Source organism: Clarias gariepinus, chromosome 22, assembly GCF_024256425.1.
Source record: "Clarias gariepinus isolate MV-2021 ecotype Netherlands chromosome 22, CGAR_prim_01v2, whole genome shotgun sequence".
Taxonomy (NCBI): Eukaryota; Metazoa; Chordata; class Actinopteri; order Siluriformes; family Clariidae; genus Clarias; species Clarias gariepinus.
The window spans coordinates 25,847,138-25,864,474 of NC_071121.1; the positions used below are offsets into that span (position 1 = coordinate 25,847,138).

A 17,337-nucleotide genomic window follows, 5' to 3' on the forward strand; every position below is an offset into this window, starting at 1 on the left:
TTCAAAATGTCTCACTTTCAACATTTGATATTTTATCTATATGTTATTCTAAATAAAATATTGAAATTTGAAACTTCCACTTCATTGCATTCTATTTTTTTTTCACAATTTGTACAGTTTCTTTTGGAACTTTTTTGGAATTGGGTTTGTACTAATACCTGGTTCAAAGACCATGGGGTCCCTGTGCTTAATGGACCAGCAAACTCACCCAAACTAAACCCCATAGATAGTGCTGTGATAAGGAAGATGTGAGACACCAGACCCAACAACGCAGAAGAGCTGAAGGTCGCTATCAGAGCAACCTGGGCTTCTATAACACCTCAGCAGTGCCACAGACCGATCGTCTCCATGTCACGCCATGTACATATTCATACTTTTCAGTAGTCCAGCATTTCTGTGTTAAAAACTTTTTCTTTTTGAATTTATCTTAATTATATTCTAAGTTTCTAAGATACTGAAAGATATTAAAGACAAAAAAACATATAAAATATATCAGTCTGTGTGTAAAGAATCTGTACTGTATAATATATGAGTTGTACTTTTTAAATTGAATTACTGAAATAAATCAACTTTTTGATGATATTCTAATTTTTTGAAATGCACCGGTAGATTTAAAAAGCCTGTTAAGGAAAGTCAGAAACAGAACTTCAGTGATTCTGGAGAACGATTGTTGATATTTGAATTGGCGGCTAAAGGCTGACAATCTTGGGCACAAGGCGGCGGTACACCCTGTACAGGGTTCCAGTCCACTGAAGTCATACTTCAGTCTGATCCGTTTTGTGTGCTGACTTTACACAGAGGTGCATCCTGCAGTCCACACACACTATGGGTAATTTGGGAACGCCAATTAGCCTAATTAGCATGTAAAACTGGAGTATCCACAAGAAAACCAACAAGACCCGAGCACACAGACCCGAGGCGGGAATCAAACCCAGATCCTGGAGGTGCGACGCCTCAGTGCTAACCACTGCATTACACTATTTATCTCTTCCTATTTCTATCTGTCGCAGGTCTCTCTGCCGTTTAAACACAAATCTGTTATCCATTTATTGTATGTGTTAATTATTTTAGTTTATCTAAATGAATTCTCCAAATGTCCTCTCTTTTCCTGCACCAGAACTGATAATGACGCCACGTCCGCAGCGCAAGTCCTCGGGATGAATCCTGATCTATCATTCTCATTGGTTTGAGCTCTCCCTCTGCGAGATTGCCTCGGATCTGTCCGACTGCTTTCTAAATGCCAGAACATCAGTCGTGTGTGTATCCTGAGACTCCAGCACACCCACGCACCGCAACACAACAACCCGAGGTGTCAAAACACTCAGCGCTTATAAAACAATGAAGAATTATGATGGAGAACTTAGAAACCTATCCAGCACCTACGAGTTCTGAGTTTAGATTGGAAGGTGCTGTGTGAAATGGAATAGTGTAGCCAGAAAAATAAAAATAGTCCTTAATCCACACCATTTTCCTCCAGTCTAGTCAGTCTCTCAAAACTGCTTCCTGACTTGGTTGCTCTTATTCAGAGCTGGGTTACTCACATGCTTGACTGAATTTCTAAAGAAAGTTAACATGGTTTATAGGAAAAGAAGCCTGGTGCTCATCTCCTGCACGTACAGCTCACTTTAATAGTGCAACAAATCGTTTTCTTTAGTTACTTACTAGTACAAATGACCGAGAAAGATTCATACAACAAGCTAAAAAAATTGTCTAAAGCCCTGGCCTTTAAGACCATAAGTCCTGTTTGTGTCATTATACTTTTACAGACATTCCCCAACCCTCTTCTACTTCATCCACATTTCCATCCCAAATGGAAATTTCACATCTTTACAATGTTTATAATCTCGTTTCATTCCACCAGGGTTGGGTGTTTAATTCTCGCCTCTGGTCCTGTGTCTGTGGAGTTTGCATGTTCTCTCTGTAATTGTTGGGTTTCCTCCGAGTACTCTGGTTTCCTTCCACAGTCCAAATACACGTGTTGTAGGCTGACTGGCAGTCCAGATTGCCCAGAGTGTATGAATGGGTGTGTGTTTGTGACCCGAGGTGGGTTACGGTGCATCCTGCCTTGTGCCTGAAGTTTCCTGGGATACGCTCCAAGTTCCCTGTACACTTCAAAGTGCAACAGATGTTACAAATGTCCTTGCTGATGCTAACTCTAGTTGGCAGAATAACCCGTTGGCAGAAGGTAACAAAGTGCATTTACAGTGTACTTTGTTCACATATTTCACACATCTGTACTCGACTTTAATAGTCTTATTTTACGCCACTAGAAACTATACAAGTAATATCTGTACTTTCTACTTCACTACATTTCCGCATGGCGTTGTGTTACCTAACCACAGTGGTGTGTTGGATTTGAAGCAGGAGTTTTTCTACTTTCTGACTATTATGTGTAATTATCGTGACTCGCCTTTACAACGAGACGCTCCTAATAATGCAACAGAAGTGGAGATGGTTGCAGACTGCAACAAAAAAATGTACAATCAGAAAGCATATCAATAAAGAAAGGGTTTCATTACTATGAAAAAGCCTACTGAGCCTGTGAGCTAATACAAGCCACATCATTTTAACAGATAAGTAAATTTAAAGGTGACTAATTCTGTACTTTTACTCAAATAGACATGTAAATGATGGTCTCATACTTTTACTTTAGTACAATTTTCTGAACCATTTACTCATACACACACTTTTCTGGTATTGACTTCTCCCTCATCTAGCCCAGTCTAGTGTCTGCTTTATTTAATAAAAACTTGAATTTGCATTCGAACCCTGTAGGTGCCCGACAGCTAGGATTTGCTTTTGCTTGAACTGCTTTACTGAAATTTATGCATATTTTTGCCCACTTTATTGTCATTGTTTCGTTATCATAGCAAAGAATACAAAGTCTAAAGTTCAAGTGATGCCAGTAATCCAACTGATATTCTCATTTGTGTGGCTGAGACGTAGGCTCAAGAGAATAGCCGGGAAACAGTGACATTTCCATCGGGTGTGTAGTCGAACTAAATGCTAATTAGCCTTGTAGGACCGGCTTAACACTGCCATAATTTGACAAGAGGGCATCTTACTCTCGCTCTGGGTTTTCAGCTCAAGTGTTTATCAGCTCACAGTTCTTTATTTCTATATTTTGGGCTGAATAGGGCTGGTGATTTGGCTTTTGCTTAAGGGCCGACTTTAATCAGATCAAAGACAAAAAAGGTCCGCATATTATTTTCCTGCTCTGGTTGAGTTAGGGAGGTTTGCTTGTTAAATCATACGTATATAATATTGATTTCATATGAGGTAAAACAAAGGTTAGCTAAGATTCTTTTCTCCCAAATGTATGTGGGTATTCCTGAAACTGGTTGGACGTTGCATCCAGAGTTTCAGCAAGATGAATTATAGTTTGACTCGACGTGACTTTGACCGTTGGCTAAGCTTTACTCGAGCGAGTCACCGTCGATACGCCTCTGCACCTTTGACGCTCGATGCAACTCTGTCTATTTTTACTCAGTTTGACCTTTAACTACTAATTCATTAAATTATCACTTGTTCAACATCTGTGAGATATTAGTTGGAAAAAATAATAACATTAGCCGTGCCATGTTCAAGGTATAAGTTTAATTGAGTTCATGAGGGATGCTTGTGTTTTCATGAGGAACATTACATTTACCAAAATTTCCTCTTTTACCATTTGTAGTAGGCGTTGTTTGCTTAATGCCTGTACAGTTCTACCCATGGTAATTAACAAAGAATTAGCTCTAATTTCATTTTAAAGACTCAAGTGGAAACGAGCAAGCAAGCCCGATCATGGGAATTCAATTAAAAAAATATGAGGCAAGGACGTATTATGATCGCTTCCAGTTCAAAGCTAACAACGTTACTGCCTTTCTCAGTCATAGTCAGATAATAAACAGATATGGAAACTCTTCAATGCGGTCAGGTTAAGTTTTAGGTTCAAAAATGGAGAAATTGCTTCCTCATGTGTCGGCCAGGTGAATAACGAAAGGAATATGTATGTGGACACATTTTTGTTGTTGTTGTTGTTATTTAATATCCATTTTGTCCCCAGATCCACTTTAAATGCAAGGCTACACAACATCTTTTTGACTTTGCATTCATGAACACAAACAAAATATGCATAAGAATAAACAAAGACATTTTACACTAATCATGAAAGGCTTGCAAACATTGGGAGTAAAAAACATAATACTTTATTGTTCATCCTGTTTGATAAACTTCGCCCACCATTACTTTGTTAATTGGAAATTTTTTATTGCATTACATTATTATGCGTTCTGGGAAAAACTGGGGAAATGAAGATGTGTCTTAAACATTCACTTAAAGACACGTCACCCACTTGTACATTAGTAATTACTTTAACTGTTCTGCGTAGACATTAGTTTGCATTTCTGTCAATTAGGTAGTGTTGAGATGAATGGAAATGTTTCACCATCTTATTTGTCTGTGTGTGGGTGTGAGTGGCACGGTGGCATAGTGGTTAGGACTGTCTTCTTGAACCTCCAGGTTCTAGGTTCAATTCCCACATTGGGTCTGTGTGCATAGAGTTTGCATGTTCGCCCCATGCTTGGTAGGTTTCCTCCCAAAGACATGCAGATGAGGCTAACTGGCTTTCTCAAATTGCCCATAGTGTGTAAATGCTTAAGTGTATATGTATGTATGCGCTGCAATGGATTGGCACCTTGTCCAGGGTGTACCCCACCTCGTGCCCCCCATTACCCTGAACACAGGATAAAGTGGTATAAGCGGTGTGTGAGTGCTTACATCTTTATATCTCTTTAATCTAAAACTACCCCAACCTTCACTTAAAGGAGTCTTGCAGAAGGTGAACCATTATTAAGGTTCTGTCGACCCCTGCTGGATACACTTCACCATACAATATCAAATGTATAGCCCTGTTCAGAGAAATGTATTGCAGTACTGTATTTATTACTTAAGCTTTTATTACATTGTAGTAAAAAAAAAACAAAAAAACAGAACATCACTTTGTACATGTTCAAGTAATAAGTATAAGTAATTCTGACTGTATAAAATGAAATAAAATAAATGGTTTAGGGTTAGAATAACTTGTTTATCGGTGAAGTAATTTAAATGTCTAGTGATTTGATACAATGTCATAAGATAAAAAACAGATCAAAAGAACTACACACCAACAGTTAATCACAGACAGTACTTCCAAATTTCGTGTTGCCTATGACACTTTTATTCGGCTTCAGTTTATTTAATTATTTAATTTTTTTTCTCCAGGATTCCCAGGAACTCATTTAAATTTTTGAGCCTGTGTGTCATGACAAATCAGTGCATTACAGTAAAACAAGACTCCTTCCTCACAATCGATGAGCTTAAGATACAGTGCAAACTGTATACAAACAACACATTTCTATAAACTATCACAAAAAAAACATATAACTTTAAATTCATCAAGTCATACAAAGTCTTAATTGAAACATTTTGCTATTGACTTTAGATTAAATCCTCTAAACAGTATTCATTAAAATGTAAGCCTGTGTACATTCTTCTGGGAAAGTAGGCTTTTATTCTGTACAAACTATTTTAAAGACATTATAAATATGTATTAAACACTAATGTTAATATTACAGTTATGATGGAATGCGGTAAATTCAGTTCAAGCAGCTGGAGTTTAAAATGTAAAACAAAGAAACCCAACAAATCCAACAAAGGATGTTCCCGCTCTATCTCTTAGCTAACTAGCCTCCTGCATGCATTAGCACTTCTATTCAGGTTTAACCCCAATAGCTCTGTCTGTCTGGTTTTCTACCATTAAAAAACTATTAAAGGATTGTAAGTGCTTTTAAATATTTTTTTGACAGATAATATTAATTATTTTACACATGACCCTTTCGGCACAAACAAATGCAATCCTAGATAATACGTTTTTTGCTATACAAAAGCAAATGCTAATATCTGAACACAAAGCTGTCAGTTGTAAAGGTTATGAATCAAGGCAACGGGAGCTACTCAAAATGTCATCCATGATTCATGGAAATTTCCTGGAATCAACCTCTAAATCATTCAGAATATAAGAGAAGTCATCAGAACAGACAGTAGTAGTGTAGTCACTGAGAGTTTTGTAAACCCCGCTGAACCAGGAGGTCCTGTCCGAGACGTGTCTGTTGTCCTCGGGTTCATGATGGACTTCTTTGTTGAACTTTCAATTTGAGCTGCAGGAAAGATAGACAACCTTTTCAGACAGTACCTCTGTACTGAAAGTAACATGTTACAGCTAACATTATTATATCAGGGTGATCAAGTCAAACCGGGACTTTTGATTGTGCAAGAGACAAGACAATAACAAAAGAAAGTTCTAAGCGTAAAACCTCACTTTATTCCTCTATATCATCCACATCTACACTAATGGGTTTATCACTTCATGTCACTAGAATATTTTCTACCATATGCATGGTCTGCCATTTTGTGCTCTATGAATTACTGGAGTCTACTAATTAACGTGAATATGACATTTTGGGCTCTTGAATATGTGATCACTAGTTCCGGTTCTATTGCGAGTTCATTATTATGTGTGTAGTATATTGCATATTTAACTGTCAAGGTTAAAAAGTTAATAGGTAAGACATCATTATATGCTATAAAGCCCTTTATCATGCTTATTTGCTTGTGCTTTTATACCTATTTTCATACCATGTGACTGTATAAAGGGCAGCTTATCCTTTTTTTCCTCTCTGCTCACTCTTGTCTCTACTTTATATCCCTTATTGTACTTAAACTACTTCCTTTCAATGTGAATTCTTCTACTTCTATTGCTCTGGCAGACGGTCCTAACAGCCCTACCTGTACCGATTTCTATTCATCCTCTCAGCCTTAATCCCACCTCATCTGGGATTATCATAACAATTCTGACGAGTGGTTGAATAATTATACCGTGCATGCTCTCTAAAAAGGGGAAGTTAGTCCATCTGTGAACTTTTCTCTTGCTTTGTGCAGGAAGTTCTGATCAGATGATTTGGTCAAATTGTACTTTGAGCTTACTTGTTGTCTGGATTAAATTCCTCTTTTAGCCAGTCCTATGTCTCAATTTACTTCCTTAAGGACAGTTTGGTTCTAAGGGGCTTAACCTTACACTCTTTGCATGTTGATTTGATTGAGGTTTTTATACTTATTGTAATATATAATTGGTTTGATTAACATACCGTATGCACCAAAATATACAGTACTGAATACTGAGAAAATGAACAGTATAAGCTTGTTGTCATCTTTGAGTGTATTTCCTCTAAAAGAAACTAACATACACACTATTAGAGTGTTAATTTACCACAATATGCATGATGTAAGTGTTGGAAGTGTGTGTGCACTGTCTCGCTGTATACTCGCGGTGAATCATGATGAACCATACTTATGGGCCAAAATTTGCTGAGTGATGATGGTAGGATAATTATAAAGGTCTTGACTAAAACAACATGCATGAGGACTCACAAAGGAGTTTTCATTTTCTGCAATGGAAAAGTATTCGAACTAGCTACTTTTATCAGAAAGTAGTGCTGTAATGTAACTGATTACTTTTTAATGACAGTAATTTGTAATGTAATTAGTTCATTTAAAAAGTAATGTCTCCCAACACTGCTGCCGGACTTGTTACATCAAGAAATCACTTCAGTCTGACAAAATGAAGTACACTAAAAAAGCTAAAAAAAAAAAAAAAAAAAAAAGCTTCATGATTTAAAGAAATTAAAGAACAGGCAAGGAACAAAGTAATTGTCATGTATTAGTCTGAAATGGGTTAGAAAGCCATCTCTAAGGCTTTGGGACTCTACGAACGAACCACGGTGAGAGCCATTATCCACAAATGGAGAAAAGTTGGGACATTGGAGAACCTTTCCAGGAGTGGCCAGCCTCCAAGCAAAGTTACTCCAAGAGCACAACATCACATAAAAGAACCCAGAACAACATCGCAGGCCTCACTTGCCTCAGTTAAGGTCAGTGCTCACGATTCAAACAGAACAAAGAGAGTGGGGGCAAAAATGGCATCCATGGGAGATTTCCAAGACGAAAGCCACTGCTGATCAAAAATGCTTGTCTTATATTTGCCAAAAAACATCTAGATTATTCTCAAGCCATTTGGAAAAATATTCCGTGGACCGATGCGATAAATGTGAATGTTTTGGAAGGTGTGCATCCTGTTACATCAACAGTGTTTCATAAAAAGAACATCATAGCAACAAACATGTGGTGGTGGTGTGATGGTGTGATGGTCTGGGGCTTTGCGGCTTCAGGACCTGAACGACTTGCCATAATTGATGGAAACATGAATTCTAAGCTTTACCAGAAAATTTTAAGGAAGAATGTCCACCATCTTGGGTTATGCAGCAGGACAATGATCAGAAACACACAAGCATGTCCACCTCTAAAGCGCTAAAAAAACAACAACTAAATAAATGCTTTGGAGTGGTCTAGTCAAAGTACGGACAATTTAGGTCCTTACAGTTAACGGCCGTGCTCGAAAACCCTCCAATTTGGCTAAATTAAGAGTGAGCCAAAATTTCTTCTCAGTGCCAGTTATCACAAATGCATGGTTGCAGTTGATGCCACCAAGGGGGTGGCACGGCCAATTATTAGATTTAGGGTCAAATCCTTTTTCATATGGGGCCAGGCAGGACAACTTTTTTGTGATATAAAACTTTTTTTGGTGATCTGAATCATTTTTAAAGTGTGACACAAATATGCACAAAAAATCAAGAAGGGGCAAATACTTTTTTATGGCACTGTCATACACCGCAGATAGAAATGCATGATACACTTATGATCCAGATATAAATCTTCCGCTTTCTAGTAAATCTATCAAGCTAGCTCATTCATTCACAAACGATTGCCTTGTACTTTTAGTCAAATGTTCAAAGGATTTCTTGCTACAATGCTTATGTTATTTATACTTTTTGAAAAGTACTCGAACTAGTTACTTTTATCAGAAAGTAGCTTCAAAGCATGTTTAAAGCATGATCATAGAGAATTGCATTTACTACCAAGAAATTTACATACAGAAAGAACATAAACAAGTTAGTAAATCATCTTATTTCCAGCTAGGTGGCGCTCTGCATAGTATTTTTTTTTTATTACACTACCCTGTTGTTTGTTTAAATTCCTACACAGCTGGAGTGGAATGTGGGCGGGAGGCATGTAATTGGGATTTTACAACCCTGGCAGAAAATTCCAGCGTGTTAAGAGCCGCTGCAGGCTATTGTTACTAGTAAACATTTAGTCTTAGACTACAAGCACGTCGAAATCTAAACAATATTGTGTTGTTAATAAAGAAAGAACAAACTCAGCTGAATGGATCTGATGTTTAACATGATGTTCCACTTTACTACATACTTCCCCGATCTGACATGTATTATGTTTAGGGTTTATTAAGCTTGTGGTTTATTACAGTTCAGTGAATGTGTTTTGGTGTTTGGACTTGAAGCTAATGTAGCTATAAAAACCTTAAACCTGGATATGTAAATAGAGTGACGCATCAGCGCTTTAGTCCTTCAATCTGTCCAGTTCTCTTACGTCCCCTTTTCTACATTTTCTCAAACAGATCAGCCATCTTGGAGATTATTAACTAGCCGAGTGGAGCTGCTGCCATCGGCACTTCAGGGTATCAACTTCTGTATTGGACTTTTCCTGCGTATGCCGATAAACATCACTAGAAAATAACGAGTGCAAAAAATATCTTTTTTGTTTAAATGAGCTCAGTGAAAAATTTGACTGCTATCCATTTGGGATGACTGAAATTTTTTTGTACTATTAAAACCATTTCTCGATTTTTTCCCTGAAGTCTCAGCGTAATATCATTTCTTACAAAGGTATTAAAAACACAGCAAAGGTTAAAAAAGTCGTATAAAAATCTCATATTCAATCAAACATTTCAATACCAACATTGCAGTGTTAATAGGAGATTAGCATCAAGCTTATTGTAGTACAAAATAAGCATTTGGTAATAATCTTACCGCAGGCATTTTCTATACATTCAGACGTCTCCTCTGGACATTTAGAGCATGGATCTCCTTCTCTATATGGTGTTTTTCCTTCTATATATCTATAGAATTGACAAGACAAGAGGTATTAGTTTAACATTATACTGCCTTTGTAGCTGATATAAAAAGTGAAAAAAGCATTAAAAATCCTCAGAAAAGCTGTGTGTATGTGTGTGTGTGTAGAGCAAAAATTTTGAATATCATTGAAAACTTCAATTCTGATTGAAAAACACAGTATCTCAAAATATTAAAATATTCCATTTCATGTTTAAGTAAATTACTGTTTATACAGTCTACCAAATACTATGTATCTCTTGTTGTCCAGAAGATGCTTGTAGACCACCTACACAAGGTGGGTAAGGCACTGAAGGTGCTGCATTGAGGCATATTCATGAAAAGTGAAAGTAACTGAGATGTCCACAGCCTAAAGAAGACTGCCACCCCATTAAGTCAGTTGATGAAGATGAGCCATGTAGAGAATCTATGGGCTATTGTCAACAGAAAGATGACAAACACCCGACCCAACCACACAGACGAGCTAGAGGCTGCTATCAAAGCATCTTGGTTGTTCAGTAATGACTCAGTAGTGCCACAGGCTGCTCGATGCCTGTATGAGAACACATCATTTATTCACTCCAGATCAGGCTTTGTTTTTTGTGAAATCTAAGGTCGAAAGTCCATGGAGAGATAAATGATCACTCTGGTGGCATACAGGGGGAGGCAGCTCATGGGAGGTGTTAAAGGATTTGTACAGTATAAATGATCTGCATCCTACCTGTCATTGCAGGAGACATTCTCCTTCCTGTTTGGCCTTATGGAGAAAACTAAATGCCTAGCAATATGCCGAATGGTGATGTTTTGATGAGGAGCCAGTTTGTTGAGCAAATTTGAGTATGGGGTGGATGGTGTCCTGCATCGTATGTTGAAACAGCCGGCTGCAACTTTCAGGGGTGAGGTGATTTAGGGGTCAGTCTGTCCCTTTTGCAGGGGTCAAGGTGCATCTAATTCCTAATTAGTGACTAACTTGGGTGAGTTGAGGGAACTGTCGAAATCACAGTGAGACCAGTTGCAGCAGCTGAATCACTGAATTAATTACTAGGGACTATGAGAAGGCTTTGGGTTTTCTTTCATTCTCAGCCTTATTTGTGTGCTCCCACATTGTGTGATCAAACCATCTTGTCCAGCTAGTGCTATCTAATCGAGGAGTCACAGTTCAGGTGGGGTTCTTATTGGCTCAGGGGTAACTTATATGGTTATGGGGGTAGTTCTTAGCTGATGACATTTGGCCCCCATCTAATTATGATCATGGTTGGAGTCACAGTGTTTTGTTATTAGATAAGGGTTCATCCTGTCTGAGCCCTGTAAGCTTCCTTTAAAACTGTAAAACTGATCATCCTCAATTGGATTGTAGCTTAGGGCAGCTCTCTCTGTTTCAATCTTTTGTAATTGTTATGTGGAACCTAGGGGATAAGGATAAGTTGGGGTTTATTTCAGATGGACCCCATGTCTATGGTGTCCGCTGCCATTAAAAGTTACCTTGGCTCATGCTTTGAAATTATGAGCATTCTGGTTTTATCCTTGGTTATTGCTCTCTCTCTCTCTCTCATTTTATCTTAGTCTTTGGAATCTAGGGGATGAAAATAACTGGGGCTTTATCTTGGCTGGACACCGAGTCCATGGTGTTCCACATCAAGGGTTTCTTGTAGGCCAGCTTTTGTTTTGTCATGAGTGTTCCTGATCTTGTTCTTGGTTGTTCCTGATGGCAGATCTCCTTGTGTTATCTCTTGTCCCTGGAATCTAGGGGATCAGGGCAAATGAGTTTTATTCTGAATTGATGCTGGGTTCATGGTGTCTTCATGTCTATTTTTTTTAAAAACCAGATTAAAGTCATGATCATTCCAGTCCTGTTTTGTAACGGTAAGTTCTTTTTCGTCTAGTGTTGTAACGTTGCTGCTGCTCTTTTTAGTCCCTGGGATTAGCCTTGAGTCTAAATGTTGGTACTGTACATCATCAGGTCAACAATTCAAAAAGGTGGGTGGATTGTGGCGGTATAGAGCTACAATGTGTGTGGTTTGTTGGGTCTATACTTATTTGCTTAATGTCTGGGAACCATGGGCAACAGATTATGGTTATTCTATAAAATGTGTGTAGTTTTCATTTCAGGCATATGCTCATGCCGAGGCCTCATCTCATTTTCTGTTGGTCTGACATCTGGGATTGTCGCAGGTGCTTTCTGTTCCGCTTTCCGGAATCAATTGAACGCATCATGAAGTGTAATCGGATGGAACAGTGTTTCTAACCTCTTTGGTATAATGAACCTGAGTATCCTTTGTGTGTTGCGACAAGATAATTAGTAGGACATTAAAATACAGGGTAAATTTTCATTGGCATACCTACTGTACGTACTGTTAGTAGCTCTTTGCTTTCTTATTGTCAACTTCCACATTTTGGAATAATATTGAAAAATGATGTTGTGTTATAAGTGAGCAATTGTTTCATTTTCATAGATGAAAAAAGTTTTTTTTCCCTACAAAATTAAAATGTGCAGTGCTTTAGTCCTGGTATGAGCAGAACTACTTCAGATTTAAAAAAGCATGGTAAAGCATAGACGTACAGTGGGGAATAGTTGCAGACCAGAAACATGGCATTCTTCTCATCATTCAGCGTCTCGCAGAAGTGTGAGGCACAGCCAACCCTGCTGCTGTTCGCCCATACCATCTGGAACAGCCACAAAGCACGTAAAGTACAACACACCCGCAGACACTTTAAAGCATAAAGATGTTTATTAAGTAAAATACTTTTTAACCAGCATTTATTGGCTAGTTACCATGTTCTGAATAATAAAACGCTTGAGTCATAAAGTACATAGTGGAGCAGTAATGTAATTTGTCACTTAAGTACTTTTTTTTTTTTTAATCCGTACTTTAGGAAAGTATTTACAATTTTGAAATAATTAACATTAATTCAAATATCATACTTTCTACTCCAGCTATTTATGCAAAATCAGTGAACAAATATTTTGAAAGTTGTAGCCCAAAAAAAGCTTTTTCATACCGTGAAATTCTACTTTTAGTGAATCTTTGCTTTTACTCAAGTGTATAATTTAAGTCCAACATGACAATAACAGTCTAATAAGAACACTGGGCCTCAAAGTTCACTATGGATTTACAGAAAGTGTCAAGCCTTTCTTTGCACTTGTATATAGTCAGTATATCTTACATTAATGCATATTTGGACACACCCCAGTCATTTCTATTTAAATTCCAAATACTATATAAATTTCTACATTAGTTTCCATATTTCCCATATTTGTACAGCCATTATTGTCTATATTTTGTACAGCTAAGTTTATTAAATATATTTTTTATATCACATATTTAATATTTTTCTGCAGCCAAGTTTTTTTATATTTTATTTTTATTCTATTGCATAATTTCTTTCTTATTGATAATCTTGATTTTAAGGTCATGGGCGGTCGTATAAGCATTTCACTGCATATCGTACTGTGTATGACTGTGTATGTGACAAATACTGTAAAATTTGAATTTGAATATACTGTATTGTAGGTAAAACATCATCAAATGCAAATTACAAGGCACTTTCGAAGCCTTGAACAAAAGGGTAAAAAAAAAGAAGTGATGCAATAGAGTACCTTGACTACAGTAGATCCATTAAACATATATTTACAGCTAAAAGAAATTTAGGAAACTAAGGTTTTTCTGGACAGAATGGATTTTCATGGCACACACTGTATACAGTAGTTCTATAAATAGCATACGTATCTTGTATCATATCATACATAAGGTCTTGTGTACATGCTCCTGTAAATGATTTGCAAATATTTTTCTTCATAGCCCCCTTGCTCAATGGTTTGGTTTTAGACTAAATCTGTAATTAGTCCTAAATTTAAAAGAATGATTAAATTATATGTAGCTATTAAGAAATTTAGAGGCACTTACTGTAGGACTCACTTTCCCACTTACCTGTGTGTAATGTCTGCACCTTGTGTTGCAGGTTTGGGTTGCATATTCATAATGCTTGTGTTCATTAAACCTGGCAATGAAAGACAACCATTGGACAACCAGACCATATTGAAAAGGCATCGGAGGTGCAGTTAAGTCTGAATGAGCTGTGTCTTTATCCCTACCAACTAGCTATGGCTTCAGTGATGTTAAAATCACGTGTGGTCAAGAAGATGTTTTCTCCCAGTTTGTCCCTCACGTCCATGTTGTAATTGAAATTGCACCGAGCAGCGTAACGTTGAGCGATAGAACTCAGGGTATTATTCCAAACCTACATGGCACCAAACACAGAAATCAAACATGAGGCATTATTATTGTTTATGTTCCTAAAACTGATTGGTCAAAAGGTGTCAGTTCATTTCCAATAACCATGGCTGACAATACAGCATCGGCTAATCACAGGTTTGGGCATCCGGTAAGAGCTTTAAATTGGTACTGAATACACCATAAATTCGAAAGATACAAACAACTCCAAGACTGCACAAGCTTCATGTGAGCCTCAGCTGAACTTTGGAATGCGTTTTTTGCAATGAACAAGCATTGTGGAATTTGGCTCAGTTAACCAGGTGTCAAGTTTCACTGCCAGTGTGCAGAACGGGAAAACGTATAGGGAGCAAGACCTATGGAAATATACGTACATGCACCTTCATTTTTATCTACTGTAAGACAGACTTAAAAAAAAAAAAGGACTATCCCTTTAATGTTTATTCCCACAACATCCCACCACATATCCCTTATATTGTCTGCACATAAACTGTACATCTGTGCTCTCAAGTTTTGCTCAGGATTGACAAGTGTCGGCTGTACAAGCATTTTAAGGATGTGGTTCTGTTGTGCGATTGAAAATAGATGCAAAAGAATGTTGTTTTTAAATCATATTTTCTAGATTGTGTTAACATCATCTCAGTGTTCTGCTTTATGTTGCAATTCTAATTTTTCAGAAACATTGTAATACCAATTCTGTCCCCAAATCCATAATGTTGCCCATTTAACATTACCATAATGTTTTGACCTACCAAAATATTTAGCTCTTATATAATGTCGTATGACGGACATGGTTGATGCGGTAAAGTTTTCTGTAAGAAAACGTTAATTTACAGAAGATTTATGGAATAGGTTGCCATTGTTAGAGGGAAAGCTTTAATTTTGGAATTATGGAAGCGTTTTTAGTTCTGGGATTGACAGCATGGAGAACCTTCACCAACCAGCTAAAATATTAAACCAGGTGGTATTAATAGTATACAGTACATAGTGTTGTAGCCATGTGGTGTACACTAATAATGAAAATCCCCACCGAGGTGGTTTAGAGCTCACTGCAGTCGTTCATGTCTGATTCCTAAAAATCAAAAGTCGCTAATAAAGTCTGCTAACTTGCAGAAGAGAGACATTTACCAACACAACTTGCACATTACAGGAACTCAGCTGGGAGTTATTGCTACATCCCCCGTACAGTCCTGATCTCGCTCCAAGACATCATTTCCACATCATTGGGGAAGAACAGTGACTGTGTTCTGTTATTCCACACAATCAAATGTCCCTGTTTTGTCTTAAACGCTTTCCGTAGGCATAGCTTAAGCTGTTTGATTAAAAATGAATGAAAATCAATCAACCCCTTCTGACCAATCAGCTGTAATATTATGTGAAGTTCTGCCGTAAATAAAGTAAGTTTAGCATTACTAATGTATAAGTCATGCACTGAATCTTGCTTGCGCACGCACACACACATTTATCTACCGAGAATCACCTTAGGTATGTTGGCAGAGCTACATTTAAAAGAAAACAAAATGTGTAAAAAAAAAAAACGTATTTTGTCCTGAATCCCATCCAAGAAGACTTCAGATTTGAGATTTGACCCAAACACCTCGGTAAGATGCTGTAAAACCTCACATTTTATGCATTTTAGCATCTTATCAATCGAAGTCCGACCGTACAAACCTAGTCAGTTTGGCTTTACGTCCCTAGATGTGAAACATAATTAATTATTAAAACTGTAGAATTTTACAGTCTTGGCAGCCCAACTAAACTGGATGTCCACCCTTTGTATAAACAATCAAGCAGTCGTGGATAAAACGGATATTTATAGTGAATCTTTCAAGCTGGGTGATAACGCCGTAATGCTAGAATTTTAGAAACTGAAAACTAAACACAATTTCTCTCGACCGGTAGAGATGCCTCATTTTCAAAGGTGGCATGGAGACTGGAATTTCTCACATTAGATGACATTTAATTCATGCAAGCAATGTCAAGGAAGAATTTTATCTTAAATGTTCGATGAAATCCTTTAACACGTTATTTCACTAGGATGCTCGAATAAAAAAAAAAAGTTTAGCTATTATTGATTGATATTAGTGAACATGTTGGATCAGGTAGACGCGGTGCTCACCATGTGTAGCATATCAGCAGCTTTGGGACTGACCACAGAGCGGTAGTGGTTATGCAAAGCCACGATCTGATCCTTCTGCTCTTTAGTCAGCTGGCCGGACACTAAAGACAGGACGATCCAGCATAGGGCGAGGTGTAAAGCTGTTTTCCAAATCATCTTTACTCCTATTCGGGAGGTTCCTCTGTCGTCCAACTTCAGTCCAGATGTGCGAGCCTAAACACGTTCTGGAAGCTTATATGCTTCAGCGAGAGTGTGTCTGGCAGCTTTGACTGTAACTCCCACCCATATTACACTTGCTCAGCCCTCACTAGGTCAAGTTACATATTTTCTTCACACACACACACACACACATACACAACCCTGCTGACACATGTAGGGCTCGGCTGCCTCACTCCTGTCAATAAAATCCGGTTACTCACTGACATCTGCTCCGTGAATCTTCTTCCATATCGGATGTCTCAGAGCAAACAAGAGCTCACATTTGGAACAGAAATGTCACTTTCGTGGTTAGCAATGTGTGTCCTAACATCCTGGACCTGTTTCCTTCTGTCTGTGCTTTTCATAAGGAAAAAAGAGTGCGACAGATAACAAAGAACACAGTCAGATCCAATCCAATGATGTTTTTCCAGGCATTTGCTTTACTAGAGTTACTTTCATAAGTTCCTCACTATGAAGCCGCATGATTGAGCAACAGCCCGAGGCTAGCTCTTTTCCTGGCACTCTTTTTTTTCTCTCCTCAAAATCACATAGCACAATGAATTGAAGAGATCCAAGAGTTTTGTTTTAATACAATTTTTATTACTTAAAGGATCAATTGTAAACAGTTAAAGGTGTGGTTAAAAATGCTTGCTGACAACAAAAAGTGTTTATTTTCTCCAAAGCCACACCCATAGATCACATGCACTGCTTATTCTGTGTCCAAATACTATCACATGGAGTGGAG

General features: G+C 37.7%; 1 protein-coding gene across 1 annotated transcript; it reads right to left on the reverse strand.

Annotated features, from left to right (window-relative positions):
- Window positions 1-4,558: 4,558 nt before the first annotated feature.
- LOC128510793 (peptidase inhibitor 16-like) lies at window positions 4,559-16,690 on the reverse strand. The gene is made up of 6 exons (XM_053483311.1): window positions 16,395-16,690; window positions 14,137-14,282; window positions 13,973-14,042; window positions 12,604-12,707; window positions 9,963-10,051; window positions 4,559-6,179 (listed from the first exon to the last, which is right to left on the reverse strand). The coding sequence occupies exons 1-6, from the start codon at window positions 16,548-16,550 to the stop codon at window positions 6,031-6,033; spliced, it is 714 nt and encodes a 237-aa protein (XP_053339286.1). The 5' UTR covers window positions 16,551-16,690; the 3' UTR covers window positions 4,559-6,030.
- Between the last annotated feature and the right edge of the window lie 647 nt (window positions 16,691-17,337).